This window comes from Eptatretus burgeri, chromosome 5 (genome assembly GCF_056783735.1).
Source record: "Eptatretus burgeri isolate ZD-2024b chromosome 5, Ebu_testis_v1, whole genome shotgun sequence".
In the NCBI taxonomy this organism is placed as follows: Eukaryota; Metazoa; Chordata; class Myxini; order Myxiniformes; family Myxinidae; genus Eptatretus; species Eptatretus burgeri.
Genome location: NC_140965.1, coordinates 88,647,476 through 88,671,592, shown reverse-complemented (window position 1 = coordinate 88,671,592; position 24,117 = coordinate 88,647,476). Strand labels below are relative to the sequence as shown.

At 41.5% G+C, this 24,117-nt stretch overlaps 1 protein-coding gene across 6 annotated transcripts in view; it reads right to left on the bottom strand.

Annotated features, from left to right (window-relative positions):
• Positions 1-24,117, bottom strand: part of GDPD5 (glycerophosphodiester phosphodiesterase domain containing 5) — a 65,668-nt gene that overhangs the window by 22,877 nt on the left and 18,674 nt on the right. For 4 of the 6 annotated variants that reach the window (XM_085882818.1, XM_085882820.1, XM_085882823.1 and 1 more), the window contains 7 exons: positions 19,564-19,672; positions 17,230-17,289; positions 7,734-7,832; positions 6,525-6,618; positions 5,171-5,316; positions 2,452-2,534; positions 1,483-1,633 (listed from right to left, as the gene is read on the bottom strand). In XM_085882818.1, the coding sequence (XP_085738944.1) occupies positions 1,483-1,633; positions 2,452-2,534; positions 5,171-5,316; positions 6,525-6,618; positions 7,734-7,832; positions 17,230-17,289; positions 19,564-19,672 (742 nt within the window). The remainder of the gene's footprint in view (positions 1-1,482; positions 1,634-2,451; positions 2,535-5,170; positions 5,317-6,524; positions 6,619-7,733; positions 7,833-17,229; positions 17,290-19,563; positions 19,673-24,117) is intronic. The other 2 variants (XM_085882819.1, XM_085882822.1) reach the window with 1 other exon arrangement.

The following is a 24,117-nucleotide window of genomic DNA, read 5'->3' as shown; positions in this document are numbered from 1 at the left end:
CCAACTCTCGTCCGCGATCCAGCCATTATGCCTGGCCACGTGGTCAAATTGGGCCAAATACGCCCGCATGTCGGTCTTCCCATCGTACGGAGCTAGCGGCACCGTTCGGCCTCCCGGGTTCCGAGTCCCACTCACCAGTCCTTGAGGGACAAAATAATGCGGGGGCGGACCCTCTGGATTCCGGCGATGCTTTACCCCTGCGGAGCCCAAGCCACTCACCCGGACAATTCGTCAACCCCGTCTGGGTCGATGCGCGCCCCGCACCGTCTTGTGCACTCGACCATGCCATATTACTCGCACTCTAAACATACTCCGGCACAATCACACTGGGGGATTGTGTTAGCCCAAGAGACTCCGGAGCCTCTGCCCCCCTCCCCCCCAAACTTGGCATGTACCCTTTCGCATCATGCTCCTGCTTCACCTTGCACAGCATTACCTTCACTGGACCCACCTGGTCACGCTCTGTTGCGAGGGATGCGTATTCTCTCCCTCTGTTACTGAAGGACGCCATCCTGCTGCTTCCATCGGGTCTCAAGACACTCCACAAGCTCCACCTTAATGTCCCTTACCTTCCCTTCTATCTGTGTTTGCTCCTATTTTACTTTATGTAATTCATCCTTTACCCGTTCTATCTCCCTTTGTGTCTCTGTTAATTCCCTCTTTGCTCTGCTAACACACTCTTTTGTCTCGTCATCATGTTTCTTTAATCGCTTCCCCATTTCCTGGTTCTTCGTCTCAACCTTCCATCCCATCTCTTTAACCATTTTCGTCATTTCTTCGTGTCTCATTTTACACTCTTCCTTTACGGCCCCCAATTCCCCCCTTTGTTTCCTGTTGGCCTTCTTTTAAATTTTGTATCGCGTTTGTGTTTTTCCCAATCTCCACTTTTAATTGCCATTGTCCTTTCTTTATTTCCATCATCCCCTGTCCGAGTTTATCCACTTCTCGTCCAACCGCCGTTATTTTATCCGTCACGTCTTCCTTACCCGTCTTCATTGCGGCCCAAACACCTTCCACACTCCCCCTCAACACGGTCATTTCTTCACTTACAGTACTGATTTTATTTATTCAACAGCCGAGTGGGATTTGAACTCAGGATCCTGGGATCCTAAGCCCACCACCCTAACCATTAAGCCAACACCAGGCATCAAACATATCACTGAGGAAAATTCTATTTTTGTACCATTATATTACACAAAATCTTGACAGTCCAGCAAGGCCAAATATGGTTCCAGTATATCCCAATTTTTTTCTAAGTGTATAGTGTGTTCCAGAAGAAACTATGACTTTGTGGAAATATCACCAACCTAATTTGCCCACTGAAGGTGGGCCGAGATGGGCATTCCTGCTGGGAGGGTGGGAGTCCCAATGCTGGTAATATGTAAATTACAAAAGCTATTTGTAAATTACAGAAGCAAGGAAAAGCCATAGCATAATGAGCCAAGACAAAGAACCTTAAAGCACACACGATCATGCACACACCTCCAGGAACCAGTGTCCAGCATTGAGTTGCTGAAGCTCCGTCCAATTGAACGAGTCGGCACGGTGAGCAGCACGATCGGGAAAGACCATGGCCACGTTGGTAGTTCTACGCAAGTCCGAGTCATGCATGAGGAAGGGTATTCCATCGGTGCTGGGTAGGTCAAGGGAACACATTTGCATTTGTTCTAGTTGATAGAAATCAAAATGGAATGCAAGTCTCTCCGAAGGCTGGTATTGGTGTGCATCGGTGGACAAGATTACCTGCACTGCCAAAGCAACATAACAAAGGTACAAACATGAAGCGAATACTTCTCAAAGCCAAACATTAAGAATTTGAAAGCCTGCTGTACGACTTCTGCAGAGCAACACTTGCTAGAAGCACCAGTGCATGCTGGGAATTATGGAGTACACATCGGATTATCTTCTTTAACCTGTAATTGATTATCTGCAATTGTGCCTCAACTTTAGGGTGAACACCAAGCAAACTTCCAGCATTCTTCAGAGCCCCTAGTTGCCCATGACAATTGCTGCCCATTTATTTTGAGAGCTGCCGATACCGATAGGTCATTCCATGGTCATGCCCCTTTATATTATGGCTTATGGGACACCGAGATGTCTTTGGACCATATTTTACAGCTCGCTGTGAGGAGAAGCAGATATCCATCTTGGTAAAATCTCAGCATCAGATTTTGCATTCATACTGTTTATTTCCAGATCTTCAGGTTTTGTAGATGGATTCAGCAGAGTGGTGGATGATGATCTAGAGGCATCATAATTACAACTAAAATGCTGAGTACCATCGGGCAGAATTACTAGCAGTGGTTTTAGAACTGAAACAATCTCTCATGGAAAATGCCAACAGTCTTGGTAAATGAAAACAGGTTGGGGTGATCCATTCTTTGACCACCTGCAACACCCCAACTCAGCTTTAGCAAAAACAAATACAAATTCAAGCAAATGCATTCTGACCTTAACATCACGTCAGACTCCAATCCATAAACTCCAAAGTCCAAGGCTCGTTCAAATGCCATCAAAGTATTCTCTGGGGCAACCTGGAAAAGTTTACAAAATATGCTTCCCCACTTGGTTCAGAATGACCAACGAATATCTATCTGATGCATTGTCTGTAACTAATGACCCAAATCCTTGAGTGTTCTTTTGCAGAAATCTTAATAACCAATGAAGAGAGAATTTGGTACAAATCAACTAATCATCAAACAAAGAGCAAAGAGTTTCAGTCACTCATTTGATTTTGTACAAACCTCAATAACAATATCATGCCATTGCATCCCTGCTAATTAAAGAGACAAGGCTAACAGGATGGCCTAGAGATACATGCACTCACCTTTAGACTGTCTAGCCTGGGTTCAAATCCTGGACCCTGCTATAAACTGCTACCCTGGTGTTTCACATACAGGGCGAGCAATCAATGTGGGTGCTGCCCATCGGAATGATGCTAAACAAGAGGAACCATCTGCCACCACTGGTTGTTTGTGGACGTTAAAGATCCCACCGTGTCTTAAGCGAACAGGAGGCGGCGGCTTATCGCCGACACCCCCAAATTACAAATTCCTGCCTGGACTGTGGGTAGCAAGTGGTCTGGTTTTCTTGGACATCCCTGAACAGCTACAAGTCATACTTCTTGCTATCTCAAAGTGTGGTTGATGCCTGGTTCAGCAGCTCCGACACTATGAAGAAATCCACACTGCAGCTTGTTTACATGTGAACACCTGTCTTCCTCTACGCAATGTAACCATGATGAATGAAACAAACACTGTGACGAAAGGGTACTATGGTCAACTAAGGTTACATTACTTTTGCAAATTTGGCAGTACCAACAGCTTCATACATTATTAAATACATGAAAAATGATTCATTATGTGGATAATATTTAAAACGAGGTATTTACTGTGGCTAATTGAGGCTGGATATTAGAATTTGTTTCTATGTAGATCAAGAGAGGAAGAGAAGAACATGGTCATTTGGTCCATCATGCTTGTGTTACATCCACATACAACTAACCACTTCCAGAAGTTTAATTTTACCAATAAATTGATTTGATTCTCTTTCTCCTTTCTTTGTATACAAAATCAAGACTCGTGGAAGGGATAGAACACTGACTGGATCAGAATGCAACACAACAAAAGGAACAGTAAAAAGAGAGGGGAAACAACAACAGCAGGGTTGAAGGATAAAATGACTTGGACAAATAACCGGAAGTGGAGAGGAAAAAGGGGCATGGGAGAAAGCATGGAGTGGAGTGGACAAAATAGAGACAGAAGCAGACTCTCAAGAAGGAAAAATCAGAAATTTAGGAAGGGGGTTTGGAGATGGAGGGGGTTAACTGGAGTAGAAAAGATCATGGTTTTTTTTGGATGGGTGAGACTGCAGTTCACCACCATCTGAGATGGTGGTGAACTGCAGTCTTGAAGACCTGGAGGGAAGAATGAGATTGAAGATAATGTGGTAGTTCTTTCTACAGGTGGGATCCTGGATTTTAGGAGTTTCACCAGAAAGAGTTTGAGGGTGGAGTATGTGAGCCCTGCAGAAACCTGGGGACAAAGCATGGAAAGAGCAGAGGGTGCAAGACGAGAAAGAAAGTGATAGAAGACAGAGAAACCACTGACATGATTGTGATGGGAAAGTGACAGGCCAATGGACTCGGCTTCATCGTGGGAGAGTCCAATAATCGTAAAGGCCTTGGTTTCCATGGCATTAAGCTGAGCAAGGTGTGAGACAGACGCCAGATCAGAGGGGGGAGCAGTATTCCATAAAGCTGGGGATGAAGGACTTGTAGGTGGATAGGAGTTCAGATATGCCAAGGAAGGACTTTGTACAATGAAGGATGCCCAGTCAGTGGCTGGCTTTGAAGGCCAACTGAAATATGCTTTGCCAAAGAAAGGTCATGGCTGACAGTGAGACCCAGGAGTGTGAATGACTGAACTTCCTCAAGAGGATTGTTAAGAGAGGACATAGGAGGGTTTGCCAGATGGCCTCCATATTCTACTGCCTTCTTTCTAGTCTTGTACCTTCCGCCCTCTCTTGACTCTGTCCCTCCCAGGTTTCATGCAGGGTGCACACACTCTGCCAGTAACCCTCTTATTGATAAGCTCCAAAAATCCAGGCTCACTGCTCACCTCCACTCACTGCTCTTCATCCTTTATTGCCTGTGAAAAAACTTCCCCAGACTGTTTAGTCCCATTTTTCCCTCCAGGTCTTCAAGACATCTGATCACCACTACCTCATGACATTCCCCATCCATACTGATGATCTCTTCTACCCCAAATGATCCCACTCCCAAGCACTTCCTTTTTCCAAATTATTGCGATTTCCGCCCCCCCCCCCGCCTCCCTCATCCCTTTTCATTTGTTAGCGTTGGTTAGTTTGTTCCTTTTCTGTGTTTCATCCCCACTTTCCCCTTTCTATTCTCAACATGCTTAATGTGTACTTCTATCCTTCCCTTGATCTCACTGTCACTTCTATCCACTGTTGGTATTTCACCCTTTCCATTTTGTTGCCTTCCATTCTGCGCTTGCTTTTCCACAAGCCTCGATCATGTATACAAAAAAAAGTCCACATTATTTCAGATAGAGTGGCTTGCCTTATGTCACCTTTGAAGCTCGAACTTTGCCAAAGTAGAATTCGGTGCAAAAGGTGAGTTTTCCGCCAAATATCAAGATTAACTCACCATTGAGGCACCACGATGGGCGATGATCCTTGGACGAGGATTCAGCTGTTCTCGTCGCAAGATACAGGGGGAATTGATCAAGAGGGGTAGCAGGTACAGGCCCAGCAAAGGCAATAAATACACCCCAAGCAGTGTAATACGTGCGCCTTTGTGTGCACACAAACACACCCACATACACAAAGAAACAAACACACAATAATCTTCCATTAAAATTTACATTTTTTCAGGCACCGTTCCATGTAATCCCCCAAAGACCAAACTGACACCGATGGAGGTGATTGTGAACATTTAGAAAGGCCTCACGAGGGAATTTTCTGGGTCACAAACAACAGTGTGATATAGTCATATTCATGTGGATTATGACACCATCTCATGAGAATTGGAGGTGCGGGTGGGGGTGGAGGGGCTTTATCTTGAAGTCGCAGGTCTTGCAGCAATGGTTGAACCAAGACAGTTTAGCATAACATTCCATTTGTTTGACCATGCAACACTGCAATAATGAGCGAGCATACACACAGTCATCACTGGCCAAAATGAAAAATCCCTCGCACGGAGCTTTCAGGGTTCAATTGTTGCATTTCTGATTACCACCGGGTCACATGTGCTCAGAAGTAAGCCAGCATTTGCTCTCTCGAGAAGCATCCAAAAACAAATGAGATTAAAGTAAATGAAGGTTTACTTGTCGAACTACACTGTCTTGTATAAGCAATATTAACGCTCCTGAAACTTTGCATCAGAATCCCACAAAACTTTATAGGCTTCTACTAAATGTCTGCACAATGAAAGCTAGACCAAAGGAGGAGGCCATTTTGCCCATCAAGCCCGTTTTTATCTCCGCATCATGGTAGTTTATAGTTAAATTTACGTATTTGGAAAGTTTAAAGATGATTCATTGTAATGATTAGGCAGAGCAAGAAATAACCGCAGACATTTTAAAAGACCCCACGGTGTCGTTCTTGAAAAGTATAAGAGTTATCCCCAGTACCTTGAACAAATTACAAGTTCATGTCCAATTTCACCTGCAGTCCAATATCAGGCCTGCCCAGCCAGCTTGTGAAAGACTTAGCCAAAAGAAAAAAAGTAAATAAAACGTTACTTGACCAATCCCCAAAATAAGGTGGGAACTGTTATTTTAATGGTAAATTAATTTATTAAAGGTAAATTAATTTATATTAATGTTTTTCCAGGACAATTTTTTCTTTTTCCAAGTTGTGGATGATGAAGAAAGAATGAATGTGCAGGGAATAAATGAATGAATGAATAAATTTCCCAATATACAGTTCACATGGCTTGAGATGCGTCATGCAATTGCCCAACTATACCTGATCAAAACGTCAAGTGCTCTGATACTCACACAGGTGTCGACTACGCATGAAGATGTTGACAAAGAGCCAGGAGAGCAACGAGAATGCCAGAACAGCTCCGACATGAAGGAAGGGAGCTGTGGCCTACAGACAGGTGACAGGTATAGAGGCTTTAGGTCATGGTCCGGAGGTATTAATAAATACATAAAGATAATTACGCAAATTATGCGTGCTATTGCCAAATCCCAAGCTATTCATACAACTACTTCCATCATTTAATTAATGGTGCTGCCAAGAAATGGACAAATCTTTAAATATATTCATGCAAAATTACACACATGATGGAAGTGGTTAGGTGGTAGAGTAGGTGAAGACTATTTTTTCAATGCCCTCATTGGTATGGGTTTCACTTGAGTGGGTCTCAGCTGAAACTGCCGAAACCTATGACAATGGAGGAGCAACCTATCGAGGGCTGTTTCTTTGAGACGGAAATGTTAGACTTGTGAGCACCCCAATGCCAGAGTGAAGATAGAGTTTGGACCTCCTCCACAATTGGTGAGGTTCAGCAGGATAGGAATTTGTTTGGGTGTGACGCGGCTCATAGCAGGTCAAACAGCGGAAACCCCAAACAATCATGTGCTACTCGGCCCAAGCTGGTTATGAATGCTTCCAGTAATCAAATAGTGCTGCACCTTTGACTGCAACTTAGCAGTCTCAAAATCATACACTTAAATCACAATCCTTCCTAATCACCAGGCATCTTAATTATACATTTGTACTCGACAATGCATGCTGATGAGGTGAATAAAGCGTGCAAAATTGTAAATTGGAAGTGCTCCAAATTGACAGCACATGAATGCTCGTCGTCAGGTAAAATGACTAGAAGGGATAACTGGATGACAAGAAAGTAGTCGCAATCCCGTTCTTTGCATAATACTTCATGGATGACATAATGCCTGGACCTAAACATGCCCATTGGAGTAAGTATCCACCTGATAAATTTCAGCAGTCAGGACGATTAGCGTAGAAATTGAAGCCAGTGGTTCAATTATATACAAAGAGGAGGGTGTAGATGTAACGAGAGAAAATACACACTCGGTTTTGCCCGATGAGGCTTGCTGGAAATGAGTGGAAATGAAAATACAATGATGAGCTAGCTTCTGAAACGCATGCATGAATGCACTAGGGTAGTGATGGCAGTCTGTCTCTTCGTGATATTTGCAATGCAATGTCTGGAGAAATGATTGCCTTCAACATACCCTTAGTGACACCACCAAAATGTCCCACTCCTCATTCCAGAGCTTTTCGATGGAGATGACAAGTGCGACGAGAAATATAAGGGAGAAAATAACAAGGCCCTGAAAGAAAGGAGGAAGATGTCAACATTGATGTTAACTAATCTTTTGCAGACATTTATCAACTCCCTCCCCCCTCCACCCCCACCCCCTCAATCCCACCCCAAGTTCACAAAAAGAATGATGCAGCTGTCATATATTACTAACGATTACCAGCATCTTAACTCAGTTCAACTGTCATCAATATTTCATAAAGAAATGCATTTGGCATCAGGAAAGAACAAAACTGCAGAAAAAGGCTATGGCTTAACTTACAAAAGCAAAACAAGGTAAGTCATTATTGTCATCATCATTGTCTCATTATCATCGTCATAGTTACCTCCACCATCGAAGGTGGACGGAGGCTGTTTTATCACCCTGTCTGTTTGTTTGTCTGCAAGCAGGATATCTCACAAAGCTATGGATAGATTTGGACGAAACTTGGTGGACAGGTTGGGTATGTGACAAGGACAAACTGATTCGATTTTGGTGAAGAATCACTCCACATTTTGTCAGTCATTATTCACCATTGAGAGACAGGGCCAAAATAACATAAAGCACGATGTCTCAAAAAGTTATGGACGTATTCGGACAAAACTTGGTGGAAAGTTTGGGTGTGTGTGACAAGGACGAATCAATTCATTTTTGGTGACAATCCGGATTGGATCCAGAAAGGATCACTTTTCAATTTGTGATTTTTCACTATTGAGAGATGGAGCCAAAAAATACATATGTACATTTCAAAAAGATTTGTATGGATTATGACAAAACTTGGTGGACGAGTTGATTTGGCATCAAGAACAACCCCCTTAGATTTTGGTTAAGGTCCGGATCCAGATCCGGCCTATCAGTGGGACAGAAAATGTAAACTGTTCAGCCTGGCGATAGTATGCGCTCTGCCGAGTACCATTCGAGTTACTTACTGCGGCCACAGTAGATGATAAATGGGGCTTCTGGGAAGCTCATTCAAATGAATGGGGGGAAACGGAAAAACTTTCTGACCCCACCCAAAAGCTCAAAATAGGAGACTCAATTTCTCCCCACCTATCCCCTTTCCTCCCATACAAGCAAATGTAAAATTGAGACTATGAAAGATTGAGACTTACTGATTAAAGCACTTCCTCCCTTTCATATTTTCATTCCACTCAAAGAGCGAACCAACGAATATTTGTCCATGTTCTACTTTAGGGAATAACTTAATTTTCTTAAAACATTCATTTCCATCGAGTATATTCACAAAGAAGAACTTGCTTCTTGGTTGAAGTGTCTTTGTTGAGCAGAAATGAAATGATCCATCCATACATTGGGACCATACTCTGTGCAGAGCGTTGGTGCTGCTCAAGCAGTCTCCTTGGCTATTGGGCACAATCCTGGATGGGTCGCCACTCCGACACAGGATACCAGCAAGCTGGCACTCATTTTGCCACCCTCGGAAGGATGACAGGCAGAGTCAACCCCACCTGGTATTAATTCAACAGCTGAGGGGGGTTTGAACTCAGGATCCTAGGATCCCAAGCCCACCAACCAAACCATTAAGCCAACACCAGGCATAATGAAATGATAAACTTCTCTTCATGCTCTTATTTGACCACCTCCTGAGCCACATATCATTTTGAGATTGTAGTAAATTGTTTGTCCATTGTTCAATTGATAACCATCAAAGTTTTCAGTCCATTCAAGGATATTTAGTTTTTTCTTTACATCCTCCAACTTATTTGTAATTAAATTTATCTGCTTATTTGTTTTATCTACTTTTGCCCCAGTTATTTCTTCAATAAGACTTATTTGATATTTCTCACATTCTTTATGTTTCCCATTTAAATACCAAGGCTGATTACATCTCCACTCTTTAGTTTGGTTATTGCTTGGTTCTATCATTTATAAATCAGTAAAAAGACGGCGATAGCCTGTTAAAATTCCCAATCCAATATCCTAACACTTATACTTATAACCATAAGGGAGACTATTGATTCCATTCTCTAAAATATATATTTTATCATCAAAAGCTCCGAATGCTTTCTTATTTATCTCTTCTGGATATAATTGATGTTTATAACTTCTTATTGTATTCATTTTTCTCTACTCTTCCTTCTTTAAGGTTAAACAGTTGTAATAATGTTTAAAGTTTATTGTTTCCTTGATTATATTTTTCTTTATTCCCTTGAGCTTCTTATCACACCTTTCAATATTATTATTATCAATATACGTGAAAGCACAAGACTTTGATCTCAATCCTATAAATTCACTCATGACCTTCCCACCCAATTCATCTTTAAACTTACCAATAACCTTTTTATTCTGTGATGAAAACAACACATCACCTGACTCATAATTACTTGTATCATATATATATATATATATATATATATATATATATATATATATATATATATATATATATATATATATATATATATATATATTCAATCATATCCTCATCTACATCACTTGTCTTAATTTCTAATCTAAAACTATCTGTATCCATATACAACAATGACACATTATCCTTATACTTTGATTTTAAATTATTATAGTAATAGTCATACATTAACGACTTTGACAAGTCAAGAATTGATGTTCCCATATAAATAGGTTTATCCATTTCAATACTCTCTTTTTTTCAAATGAATAGCACAAAAGTTCTCTGAAAACACCTCCGCTCGCTCAAAACTTGGTCTATTAATTAACTTTGAAGCCTGTTTCCAAGATGGAGCAAGTCTTATGTTTTGTCCATTCCAAACATTTTCCATAGTCTTTCCAAATACAGCATTATTCATTAATTTATAAGTCCTTCTCAAAATCTGTTTTTGCTTCTGTTCTCCTTTTTGTATTAAAATCAATATACTTCTTTAAACAATGACTGCTTAAATTTCAAAATCTTATGAATTTTTGTCACTCTCAACCCAGCAGATAAATATTGTCTCAAGTTCCTTTGATGCAAAGTATAACTTTCTTTATCATTTAATGTAGTAAGTCGTTTTTCTGTAGATTTACCTTTTATATTAAATGACTGCTGGTAATCACTTAACCATTCTTTTCTTGGACTTTCTTTATCAGGGGCATAAGGTAGGTCTTTATGTTTGTTATGAAGTTCTTCTGGATATTTTAAATCAACCTCAAAATAATATCCAACTTCAGCTTCATCCAATTCTTTTTGAGAGGAGACAACGATGTCTTGAAAAGGGTGACCAGGGTTGCGTCAGGAAGGGCATCCGGCGTAAAACATGTGCCAAATCACTATGCGGATCATACGGATGATCCGCTGTGGCGACCCCTAACGGGAGCAGCCGAAAGAAGAAGAAGAAGAAGACAACAATGTCTTGTAAAACTTTTTCATAATGTTTTTCTTTAACCCATTTAAGTTTTCCATAAGTAAACATTGAGATATAGCCCACCCATACAAATTGTTAGCATCATAATACATCAGGTAAGAGTTGTCCTCATTCTTATTATAATCAGGAAGATATTTGTTATTTGCTTTAGCATATCTCTTGGAACATACTTCAGATATTCCTCCACTTTTAGCCTTCTCTATCATTAAAAGCATATATATATATATATATATATATATATATATATATATATATATATATATATATATATATATATATATATATATATATATATATATATATATATATATATATCACTGATTAATTCCAAATTCTGTTTTGTCATTTTTAACATAGCACTCCAAGCCAAACCCGGGGCCGTTTACTAGTGAGTGGGGTCTAATCCATCAGAATTTTTATTATGACAGACTGTTCTAAAAGTTTCAAACACATCAGCCAATAAAAATACATCAGTTTTAAGATACAAATCATGATATTTTCAAAGATTCTTTATATTAAACTTCTCCAAAACCTTTTTAGCTTGTGTATAATCCCTATCGCAAATATGAGTTTTATTCAACTTGCTATAAACTTTCCCTTGAACTTTCCCTTTCCCCATCATATCCACATTATTAGTGATTAGTTTATTAGTTCACACACACAACATGTTTATTTAATTTTAAAAATTGCTCCACCCACACAAGCCACATCAACACAAGCTCCATCCACACAAGCCCCAACCACTCCCACAAGCCCCACCCCCAGTGCACCCCCACCTTTGACCCGCCACCCCCCTCATCCCACCCACCCACCCTTCCCCACACACACACACGAGGAGGAGAGAGAGAGGGATGAGGGGGGTGGTGGGTCGTTGGGGGGTAGGTGCGCTCCCCCAACCCTAACCTTCCCCCAACCCCCCCCCCTTTACATCTCCTTTATTCTTTTCTTGTAATTCAAAATCAGATAATTATAAGGAAAGCATTTATAATTAAACAAAAGTAATAACATTGAACAAAATCTTCTTTCGCAGCAGTCTGATGGTTTGTGATTTTGAAACTCGGTCAACATATTGTGTTCAAAACAAAGAGGGAAGAACAATTAGGGTATATAAAGATGATTATATTATGATATTAATAAAATAATAAATATAACATTTACCTCCAGAAGATCAAGTTGTGTGTTTGGTTCATCTGGACAGGTGTTTACACTGAAAAATAAATAAACAAATGTCACCCGCAGGGTGACCCGTATCTTGCCAAAAGGTGACCACGTGTGACTTCTTTAAGGTCACACTGAGGTGAACAGAGCTGCTATCAACCAGGAGTGACTCCTTGAGGAATATCTGCCTACAAGAGATTCCGATGAGAATCGTTCTACAGAGTAACCATGAAAAATATGCGTTTGCCTCATAACGTCACCAAATGACGTCATACTGTCTCAAGCTTGACATATCTAGAAAGCACTCATCGAGGTGTTCAATTTGAGGTACTACACGATATGGTTCCTAAAACTTGAAAATTTGACCTTGGGGTCAAATATGTTTGACCTGAGGCGCTAACCATGAAGGTCAAGGCCAATCGCCACCAAAAATTAATCAGCTGAGTGCCAGACCATGAACTATATTCCCATGAAGTTTGAAGACGATCCGATCAAAATTACTTAAAAAATAAGGGTTTCGTCGACTCCCCTGATTTGTGACAAAGTGACCTTGACCTTTGACCTTGACCTTCAAAATTTTATGCACTGAAAGGGACCTCTATAGGCCTCTGATATGCGAAGTTACAAAAATTTGCAATGATAACTGTGCTCTGCAGAATTTTTTATATGTGATTACAGACAAACAAACAAACAAACAAACAAACAAAAAAAAAACATACAAGCTGACTAACATATCTTGCAAAAACTTCGTTTTGGCAAGATAAAAATAAAAATAATGAGTCAAAGACAGAGACAGAGACGCACACACACATACACATATAAACATACACACAGACACACAGACACACACACACACACACACACACACACACACACACACACACACACACACACACACACACACACGAGGCAGAGATAAAAACAGATGGAGAGAAACAAAGACATAAAGACATACAAAGAGACAGACGGATAATTTCTCACCTTTGACTCGACTCATTCAAGGTCAGAGGACGTGAGAGATTTTTTCCCAGCCAACAAAAATGTAATTCAATTATTTTCTGAACGATTGAATGTCTTCAAGGAAGTTATTCATTTTTAGCCACTCGTCATGTAATTCAAAGGCCTCCTGTTCTAGATCAGTTATCAACGATGTTCTTATTGGGGACAACCTGTTAGAAAAAGACATACAATAATTATTGGTTGTATAGTGATATAATTCTGTATAAAACAACAAATAATGAATGGGTTCAAGCATCTCACCTCTCATCTTGTGAAAACGATTGATCTGCAAGGTCAAAGTTCTCTTCTAAATACCCCATTCTCTGAATAAGACTCAAAATTCTCTAAATAAGAACGAAGTTCGCTTTGGTAATAAATAGCCTCCTGTTGATGACATCATGGGAGATGCCACAACAATGGGCTTTTCAGGGTGTGTCCCACATAGGAAATGAGTCGGGCGAGGCAGCCGTTCTCAAGCAGTTTGACTCTTTTTAACACGAAAATGAAAGGGCTCGCTCAACAAAGACACATAAACCAAGAACCAAGTTCCAAGTTATTCTTTGTGAATATACTCGATGGAAATGAATGTTATAAGAAAATTAAGTTATTCCCTAAAGTAGAACATGGGCAAATATTTGTTGGTTCGTTGTTTGAGTGGAATGAAAATATAAAAGGGAAGAAGTGCTTTAATCAGTAAGTCTCAATCTTTCATAGTCTCAATTTTACATTTGCTTGTATGGGAGGGAAGGGGGATAGGTGGGGAGAACATGAGTCTCCTATTTTGAGCTTTTGGGGTGGGGTCAGAAAGTTTTTCCCTTTCCCCCCATTCATTTGAATGGGCACCCCAGAAGCCCCATTTATCATCTACTGGGCATGTTACATGCTCTACCATGGATCATTGGACCGTGGTGAGTGATACAATGCCAAAGCTCAAACTGAGGTGTTAGACTTTGAATAGCCAGTTAAGAGAGCAGGAAATTTAGATACATTCAGGGTGCTGCAGATAACTGGTCCATATTTATCAACAGGCACCAAAGGATCTTTAATGTCCACCAGAAAGCAATGCAATGAGACGGGTCCCAAGCTTCACGTCACATCGGAGGGACGGTGAACTTATTGATGTAACCTCCTGCCTGCAATATACCAAGTGACAGTTTATAATCAGGTTGGGAATCAAACTAAGACGAGATAGCTCAAAGGTAAGTCTGCAACCTCTGCATAAGACAAGATTCATGTCAAGGGAAAGGCCAACAAACCAAACATTATAACAACCTCATTAAAACAGCAATGTCACCCTAAAGGAAATCTTTTTTTTTTAATAATAAACAATCAGCAAAATAATAAATCCACATGTCTGCAATTCACTTCATGGCAATGTGAGGAAATTGAGTGTGATAAAAACCAGGAAGTTGTTCTGCATGAAAGACAATAAAAAAAAAACACATGGTCAATGAAATTTCAAATTTACTGCTGAACTGACAATCTATACTATACTGGAGCTACTGTAAGTGTTTAGTATCTCCTCCTAGATGAAGCACCAACCGTCCACGAAACTCAGCGATATTGTACTTAGTATACATGACTCAGAATTGCTATACCTTTCAGCTCACTATCACAAGCAAAGGAGTAAAAATTAGGGGGGTTAAAAAGTGAAGCCGAGGCCGCCAAGTATTAGCTACATAGCCCGAGGCACATCACCAAACATGATTGGTCCAGTGCTATCACGTGCCTACCACAGAACAGACAACAACAACCACACCTCTGCCACCCGTCCTTGGGACGGGTAATCGACTAGTTTCTTTAATATTACATCTCGGCTCATGGAAGAGCGAGGTGGTAGAGGTTGAAAAAGAAATGTACTGACAATGGGACAGTGGGGCCACAGTTTTTTTGTGTTTTTTTTGTATACCTTGTCGAGGCTCGTATGAGAGCTAACACACAACGCACATCAAGATGGGCATGAGACAAGAGGGGAGGGAGTGGGAAGGACAAAACAGTGGGGAACAGAGATATTAGGAGATAATTCTATGGAAGGGAGAGGGATGGGACAGGGAACATGGGGAATAGAAGATGGACATTACAGGGACTTTCAGGAAGGAAAGCAGGGAATTTGAAGGAGGTGGGCCTGGGTGGATTATCGGGTGTAGAAAAGATCGAGGATTTGGATGGGGGATGATAAGAGGTGGTGGTGAACAGCTGTTTTGAAGGCCTGGAGGGAAGAATGGGAATGAATAGAGTGAGGGAGTTTATTCCAAAGGCGGGAAAGAAAGAGGAATGAAAGAGTGAAGGTGGGCAGTGATTCGTGATTTGGGTAGTTTTACCAGAAGGGGGTTGTTGGCGGAGCTTAAGCACCCTGTGGAAATGTGGTGGGGACAAATCGCAGAGAGTGTGAGGGGGGGGGCGAGGCTGGACAGGAGACTGTAGAAGACAAAAAGACCACCGACCAACCTGCGGTCATTGAGTAAGAGGCCCAAAGACTCAGCCTCATTGCAGGAGATGCCAATGATCCGAAATGCCTTGGTTTCTACAGCGTGGAGCTGGGAAAGGTGGGAAGCAGGAGCACCCGCCCAGAGGGGAGAGCAGTACTCCATCAGGCTGCAGACAAAAAGCTTTGTAAGTGGTCAGGAGCTCAGGTGGGCTGAGGAAGGACTTTGCACAACGGAGGATTCCCAGTCGGCGACTGGCTTTGGAGGCGAGGTTTGAAATGTGGCTTTCCCAGGAAAGGTCATGGCAGATAGTGAGACCCAGAAGCTTGAAAGAATACAAAAGTTGGACACAACAAGCAATAAAAGGAATGAACAGGAAAAGAGGAGAGAGAGAGAGAGAGAGAGAGAGAGAGAGAGAGAGAGAGAGAGAGAGAGAGAGAGAGAGAGAGAGAGAGAGAAAGAGAGAGAGAGACACAGACAGAGACAGAGAGAGAGAGAGTAGGGGAGGAAACAGTGCAACGTGTAAGAGGATCGAATTAAATAGGGTTAATGAGGATAGAAAATATCATAGTTTGGGATGGGGGGCGTGATGCAAGATGGTGGTGCATCACTTCCTTGAATCCCTGGAGGGAAGTGTGATTGAACCGTTTCCATAATGTGGTTCCACAAACAGGAGAAAAGAGTTAAATTGTGTGGTAAGTCTGGATTTTTGAGGTTTAACCAGGAGTCAGGTACTGAAAGAACGTGTGCATCCTGGAGGAGTTTGCATGTGCTGGAGGACTGAGAGACCACAGCGAACTAGACCGGATGAGAGGCGATAAAATAAAATAGAAAGAGGACACCAGCCTGTCTGTGATGCAAGAGCAACAGATCCTTTGTTTTGGCCTCATCTCAGGAGATTACCATGTTGAGGGCTTCGACTTACCAATAAAGTCGTACCCTGGAAGTTAGCAAACGCTGGAATGCAGTCAAGCACAGAGTGCTAAAGGAGGTTTGGGTTCGTTTGTTGATGTTCAATACCAATGATGAAAGGACTCAATACAACTCCATATATGTCAGGAAAGGATTGGAAATTACATTTTAGGGTTTACTCGCTGCAATCATTCACCAAGCATGTAAAACTTTCATGCAAATGTACGATGTGATGTTCAAAAAGCAAAATCCAAAATTCGTAGTGAGTGAACATTGGTTCACTTTACAAGGTCAAAATTGCATGACTATTGATGATTCATCACCATCAAAATAAATAAATGAATATGGCTTATGGTAAGTCGTTTCATTTTTATGATATGAAGTGAAAGTGAAGAGAATAAGCACATTTGTTAGTTTGGCTTTTGTTTTACCTGGCAATGTAATCATCATCAGTAACACCCACCCCCCCCCCACGCCCACACCACATAGCAAACACCTTTGAGACCCCCCCACGCCCACACCACATAGCAAACACCTTTGAGACCCCCCCCCCCCCATTCCCCAACCGATGGTTCCATCACAAAAAGTTCTCACCTTGTGGATCCAATGCATGTACAGCTGCAGGCCAATCCACAAATGGCACATAGCAAGCACCTTTGAGGTCGGGGAAGGCATTCGGGTGTGGGAGGCACAGACAAGAAAAAGAAAAGAAAAGAGAGGGTCAGATAGAAGAGAGAGAGTCAGAGAGAGAAAGAGAGTCAGAGAGAGAAAGAGAGAAAGAGAGAAAGAGAGAAAGAGAGACAGAGAGACAGAGAGACAGAGAGACAGAGAGACAGAGAGACAGAGAGACAGAGAGACAGAGAGACAGAGAGACAGAGAGACAGAGAGACAGAGAGCCAGAGAGACAGAGAGACAGAGAGACAGAGAGACAGAGAGACAGAGAGACAGAGAGACAGAGAGACAGAGAGACAGAGAGAGAGAGAGAGAGAGAGACAGAGAGAGAGAGAGAGAGAGAGAGAGAGAGAGAGAGAGAGAGAGAGAGAGAGAGAGAGAGAGAGAGAGAGAGAGAGAGAGAGAGAGAGAGAGAGATTATAGAAATCAATACAGCTATACACAATTTGAACATGGCAAGGGGCCACTTGGCCCACAATGCCGTGTTGTATTCAGATCATTTCAACTAAATAATCCATTATTGGAATTAAATAATCAAATATCACAATTTATTGATTTCCTTCGGTTGCACTAATATCCTATTCATCTTACTATAATTCACCGTCTGTCTGTCTGTTCCCAGGTACCGCAAAAACGGCTGAACCGATCGCAACCATTTTTTGGGTGTGTAATCCTGGGACCCCTTGGAGTAAAATAAGCATAAATATAATCACATGACCCCCTTGATGGCTCCCCTAGGGAGCGGGTGCTTCTAGTAACCATAATATGTTTAATTAGTAGACTATTTAACCTATATTGCCAAGGTCTGGGTTCAAAAGAATATTCATCTATGAAATGTCACCCTGAAGGGCAGTGGTGGACACCCATTGACCACATGCAAACACCCCCCTCTCACCCCAATTGGGGTGAAAATTCCCCCAGCAAAATCCTGAAGGAATTTAAAGGCGTATGACATCACTCTCCAGTATCTTTTCAGCATAATATTTTGCACACATTTGATGGGGCAGCCATCGTTTTCCTGTGCCATCTCTCCATATGAAGTACTACTGCACTCCAATTATCACAAAAAAAAGTAGTTACGAAGAAGGTTTGAATGAAGCAATTTCTTTCCTCAAGAGCCCATTAATGGATGACATTCGAGTGATAATTGTTGGGCCTGAGTAGGAGAAAAACGCACACTGAGAGCCAATATGGGTGCTATTCTAATATCGTACGAGCTTTGAGTGAATGACGAGAGAATGAAAAACAATAAACTTCAAACTTAGCTCGGAATACGTTTCCACACTTGGGAAATCAACGCAGTCCTAACCTCATTTTAAAAATAAGCTTTAATCGCTGGTCGTGAAGTCCGAACGAAGGTAAACATTTGCAATGTCATAAATCGGAAGAATGGTAATCAATGCCGGTTTATCATTTTTACAACAGAAGTTGTAAATTGATCGAATGATTTTCAGCATCACCCCACCCAAATCCCCTCCCACCCCAAAAAGGGTATGGATGGATTACATCGAAATTAAACATTTTACCTTTAATTAAACAAAAATAACGAGCAAAAAATTACTTCCCTCTGATAAGTTAAAAACTGTATATACAGTACGACCAAACCAAATAGACTATTTTTGACGGATGACGAACAAATGGATCTTGCAGCCATCAAGGTCGCACATGAGGCAGGTGGATTTATTTTGGATACCCGCAATACTACGGTCAATCATTCCAATTTTAACACTTATTGGTGTAACCAGTGATTCAAATCCCTTCCATTAACTAAAACGCTATTATTTTCCAATAACTAAAAATATTCATAATTAATATGGAAATGTATTAATGCTTCCTAACATCACCATCCTACATTTAATTACAGAGCATGTACAAGCTCCGCTATGTGCCTTAGCAACTGGGAATTTTTATTTTTTTTAAATAAAGAAAGAAGATACCATGGTATTACCTAGAGTGGACTCGGTGCATTACATTAATGGATCAGATTAGAAGTGTGCTCTTTAATAGATGTAAATAGCCAGATTTATGCATTGAGAAGCCTTCGGATACCACCCAAGGACATCCAAACACCCTTCCCTTGAATGCATTTCCCTTGCTCCCTGACACCTTACAACTTACCCACGCTTCATTGCTTGTACCTATCCAAAATGAACAGCTCATCGACATCCACTACACTTACCTCAAATAAATTTAAGATTTCTATAGCAACAAGCACTCCAAGATGGAATGCTCTCAACAGCACTTCAAAAGTCCAACCTTCCTGGGTCTCACCACCAGAGCCAAGAGGTAGAAGACCACAGCACCAGTGAGGACAAGGACCAAATTCGCCCAGCTGTACCAGTATCCCAGCTTTTGGTAGAGGAACCTGTAAGGTCAAGAAGGAGGTTCAGCTTCATATACACACAAGTGTATATCTGAACGAGTGTGGGGGATGGAGATGTGGTGGGGTGAGGGATGGCTCGAGGAGGAAAATAACTAAACCGTTAATAAAAAAAAAGCTCAAGCAATGTAGAAAGGAGAGGAAGAATGTGTGAGGGAGGGGTGAGGAAAGAGAAATGTGTGGGAGGAGAAGGAGAGTAATAAAGGGGAGGGGGAGAGAGATACGAGTGGGAGGGAGAGTAACAAGGAAGGGTGAGAGCAGTGGGGGGAGAAAAGAGGATGAAGAGAAAATAAGGGGATGACTGTCACCTGCACTCAGATTAAAATGAAATGTTTTGACTTTGAATAGTACAGAGAAATCAAACAGAATGTGCGCCTGCTGTGGAAAATTAGGATGTTTGGAAACTTCTCGTGACATGATGATGCCAAGTTAACAAACCATTGGCGTTTCAGCAAATTAACAGCTCAGTGTGAAAAACAACACAAAACTTTCCTTTCACAAAACCAAATAAATAAATATCCATGTCGCGAATATGAAAGAAGATATACACACACAAGCAAGGTTGTGTCTTATAAATGAATATGTATGTATATATGTAGATATATGAAGAGTCACGGACATAGCTTCTGGACGATATTTACGGTGACAAGCTTTTGGCCAAATAAGCCTTCTTCTTGGTCTTCTTCAACAACAAGAAGAGGAAGACCAATAAATCGCTATCGTTAAGGACGACCAAGAGGAACGCTTATTTGGCCAAAAGCTTGTCACCGTAAATATCATCCAGAAGCTACATTCGTGACTCATTTAATTTATTTCTGTTATATACTTTATACAAATGAGGAACCCCACACATAGTGTGGAATTCCTGCTATTTCTCACAGATTTCATATATATATATATATATATATATATATATATATATATATATATATATATATATATATATATATATATATATATATATATATATATATATATATATATATGAGCCAAAATACAAGACACTGATGAGCCAAATTTTATGACCACTGACAGGTGAAGTGAATAACATTGATTATCTTGTTAAAATGGCATATGTCAAGGGGTGGGAAATATTTGGCAGCAAGTGAACAGTCAGTTCTTGAAGTTGATGTGTTGGATGCAGGAGAAATGGGCAGGAGTAAAGACCTGAGCGACTTTGACAAGGGCCAAATTGTTATGGCCAGACAACTGGGTCAGAGCATCTCTGAAACGGCCATGCTTGTGGGGTGCTCTCGGTCAGCAGTGGTGAGTACCTACCGACAATGGTCCGAGGAGGGACAAACCACAAACCGGCGACAGGGTGTTGAGCGCCCAAGGCTCATTGATGCGCGAGGGCAACGAAGGCTATCCCATCTGGTTGGAACCGACAGAAGGTCTACTGTAGCCAAGTCTGAGAAAATTTTAATGGTGGTCACGGGAGGAATGTGTCACAATCCACAGTGCAGCGCACCCTGCTGCATATGGGGCTGCGTAGCCGCAGACCGGTCAGAGTTCCCATGATGATCCCTATCCACCATCAAAAGCGCCTACAATGAGCACGCGAGCGTCGAAACTGGACCTTGGAGCAGTGGAAGAAGGTCGCCTGGTCCGATGAGTCCCGTTTTCTTTTAGATGACGTGGATGGCCGTGTACGTGTGCGCCGTTTACCTGGGGAATTGATGACACCAGGATGCACGGTGGAGGGAGTATGATGCTCTGGGAAATGTTCTGCTGGGAAATCCTGGGTCCGGCCATTCATGTGGACGTCAATTTGACATGTATCACCTACCTACACATCGTTGCAGACCAGGTACACCCATTCATGGCAATGATATTCCCTGATGGCAGTGGCCTCTTTCAGCAGGATAATGCGCCCTGCCACACTGCACACATTGTTCGGGAATGGTTTGAGGAACATGATGAAGTGTTCACGGTGTTGCCCTGGCCTCCAAATTCTCCAGATCTCAATCCGATTGAGCATCTGTGGGATGTGCTGGAATGACAAGTCCAATCCACGGCAGCTTCACCTCACAACTTACAGGATTTGAAGGATCTGCTGCTAATGTTTTGGTGTCAAATACTACAGGACACCTTCAGGGGTCTTTCAGAGTCCATGCCTCGGCAGGTCAGCACTGTTTTGGTGGCACACAGAGTACCAACACCATATCAGGCAGGTGGTCATAATGTTTTGGCTCATGTGTGTGTCTGTGTGTCTGTGTGTCTGTGTCTGTGTCTGTGTCTGTGTCTGTGTCTGTGTCTGTGTGTATCTGTGTGTGTCTGTGTGTGTCTGTGTCTGTGTGTATCTGTGTCTGTGTCTCTGTGTGCATGTGTCTCCTATATATTATTTCTGTTAACGTCTGCGCGTAATTTGACGTTTGTCCTCCGAAACTGCCAGACGGATTGTCGCCACTTTCGGCATGCTGGTGCTCTGTGGTCTAATGTACAGCATATGCTATGTGAGATCGTGCCAGACGGACAGGTTTGGGAATTTTTGGCGATTTTCTAATTTTTACATTTGTTTGCATGGTGAGGTGTGACGTCACCGCTGAGGTGTAATGACGTCATGACATCATCGGTCATTCGCTGACGTCATTACGTCTGTCAGACAGACCGTCACAGCTGAGAGGTGAAATGCCACTCCTAGAAAACAGCGTCTGCAATGTAAAACCCTCCTCTGCACATGCTGACAACATCAGAAGGTGCATTTGACACAAAAAAAAATGTAACAAGAAAGATTTATATAAAGAAATTCGATAAATAACATTGTGAACACTGGATATATTGACATCCTAACGAACCCTCACTTTAGAAACTTCGCGCAGAGCATGGGTTTGGCTTATATATATGTTTTTTTTTGGTATATATATACCAAAATATATATGGTTTTTTTTTTTGGTATATATATATGTTTCGATTTACCTGCCAATCACATCACGTGCCTTCTGGTTGAATGGTTTGCATTGGCGAGAACAAATGTCTGGATGCCAGCAGGATGGTTGTTCTTTGCGGATTATGTGGTTTTACTGTGAAAAAAATAATCCGTTGCGATGCTCATCATAACAGCCAGGAGGTGTGTCTGATGTTTAAATGATGAATGTGCTCAACATTGGTTCGATATTTTTCGGTATACCGTCCTGACGAGGGCAAACAAGTCCAAAATCTGCATAGGAAGCTCCGTTTGATGGTTAACTGATGTTGACCATGTAATCTTTGCCTATTTGATAGAGTCGCTGGGAGGCTGAGGCCTCCAGGTTGGAGGTGACGCCTTGATGTAGGGCTATTGTCAATGGAGATCGGGGAGTGCATGTCACACTCCACATGTTTCAATACATATATATATATATATATATATATATATATATATATATATATATATATATATATATATATATATATACACATATACATACATACACACACATACATATAGAGTGCCAATAGAAAGTCAACACCCCCTTTCAAATTTTTTACCTTTGTTACCTTGTAGCCTGGAATTAAATTCATTAAATCAGACTTTTTCCACATTTATTTACACATCGTGACCCACAACAAATTTCAGAAAATGAATTTAAAATAACTTGGTTATTTTGAATCACAAAACTAGAATAACTTGGTTGGATAAGTGTCCACCCTGCTGAGTTGATACTTCGTGGAAGCACATTTGACAGCAATTGCAGATATGATTCTGTTGAGTTAGGTCTCTACAAACTTTGCACACCTTGATTGGGCAATATTTGCCAATTCTACTGTACAAAACTGTTCAAGCTCAGTCAAGTTGCATGGGGAGCATTGATTGACAGCAATATTCAAGTCATGCCACAGATTTTCGATTGGATTTCGGTCAGGGCTCTCACTGGGCCACTCAAGCACATTTATATTTTTGTTCCTTAGCCACTCCAGTGTAGCTTTGACTGTGTGCTTCGGGTCATCATGCTGAAAGGTGAACTTCCGTCCCAATTTCAGCTTTCTTGCAGACGGCAGCAGTTTTTCCTCTCGGATTGTTCTGTATTTTGCTACATCCATTTTCCCTTCTATCTTGGCAAGTGCCCCAGTCCCTGTTGATGAGAAATGCCACCATAACATGATGCTGACACCACCATGCTTTACGGTAGGGATGGTATTCTTTGGGTGATGTGCTGTATTGAGTTTGTGCCAAACAGAACGTTTTGCATTTAGGCTAAAAAGTTCCATCTTGGTTTTGTCAGACCACAAAACCTTTTGCCACATGGCTTCAGAATCTCTGGAGTGTTTTCTTACACACCTCAAATGGGACTCAAGGTGGGCTTTTTTGAGTAATGGCTTCCTTCTTGCCTCCCTGCCATACAGGCCAGAGTTTTGGAGGGCTTGGGATATTGTTGTCACATGCACACAGTGACCAGTCTTTGCCATAAAGGCATGTAGCTCTTTCAAAGTTGCCATTGGCCTCTTGA